The sequence below is a fragment of the Jatropha curcas genome, chromosome 10, assembly GCF_041381405.1.
Source record: "Jatropha curcas cultivar XTBG-Jc1 chromosome 10, XTBG_Jcur_1.0, whole genome shotgun sequence".
In the NCBI taxonomy this organism is placed as follows: Eukaryota; Viridiplantae; Streptophyta; class Magnoliopsida; order Malpighiales; family Euphorbiaceae; genus Jatropha; species Jatropha curcas.
The window spans coordinates 13,026,928-13,027,542 of record NC_143160.1 but is presented as its reverse complement, the minus strand read 5'-3'; the positions used below and the strand labels follow the sequence as shown (position 1 = coordinate 13,027,542).

The 615-nt window shown below is 42.9% G+C and overlaps 1 protein-coding gene across 1 annotated transcript; it reads left to right on the top strand.

Moving 5' to 3' along the window:
• LOC149493122 (uncharacterized) lies at positions 1-615 on the top strand. The gene has a single exon (XM_089715416.1). The coding sequence runs from the start codon at positions 1-3 to the stop codon at positions 613-615; it is 615 nt and encodes a 204-aa protein (XP_089571542.1).

The following is a 615-nucleotide window of genomic DNA, read 5'->3' as shown; positions in this document are numbered from 1 at the left end:
ATGATCAGAGTTACCATTGGAGGCAAATCTAAGAGACTTCTAGGCCACATCACTGGAGGAACTGAACCTCCTCAGACCACAGATCTGAATTTCAAAAGGTGGGAACAAGAGGACCTTGCGGTCTTCTTTTGGCTAATTCCGAATATAGAACCACAAATTGCAAGCAATCTTACCGAATATCCGACGGCAAAAGCCTTATGGAATGCCCTTGCCATCACTTATTGCAGTAGCCGTGATAAACTTCAAGTTTTTGATCTTCACGTCAAAGCTAACGGACTGAAACAGGGTACAACAAGACTTGAAGATTTCTGGCTCATCATGCAAGGGGTATGGGGAGAAATAGATCAGAGAGAACCCAACCCAATGACCTACACGTCTGATATTGCAAAGTTTAATCAACTCAGACAAGAACAAAAAGTGTTTCAATTTCTAAATGCACTGGATTACAGATATGATCAGATTAAGAGAGAAATACTAAGAACTGATATCCCTTCTAACGGTGGAAGAGGTGTATGCCACGGTAAGAAAGGAATCGGCAACAGCAAAGATCATCGGGAGCTTTGTCATAGGGGGAGACCAAGGCTCGCAAGGAATCGGAGAAGGACTCATAACTGA

Coding starts and splice junctions, on each gene's coding strand:
- LOC149493122 (XM_089715416.1), top strand. CDS start 1: ATGATCAGAGTTACCATTGGAGGCAAATCTAAGAGACTTCTAGGCCAC.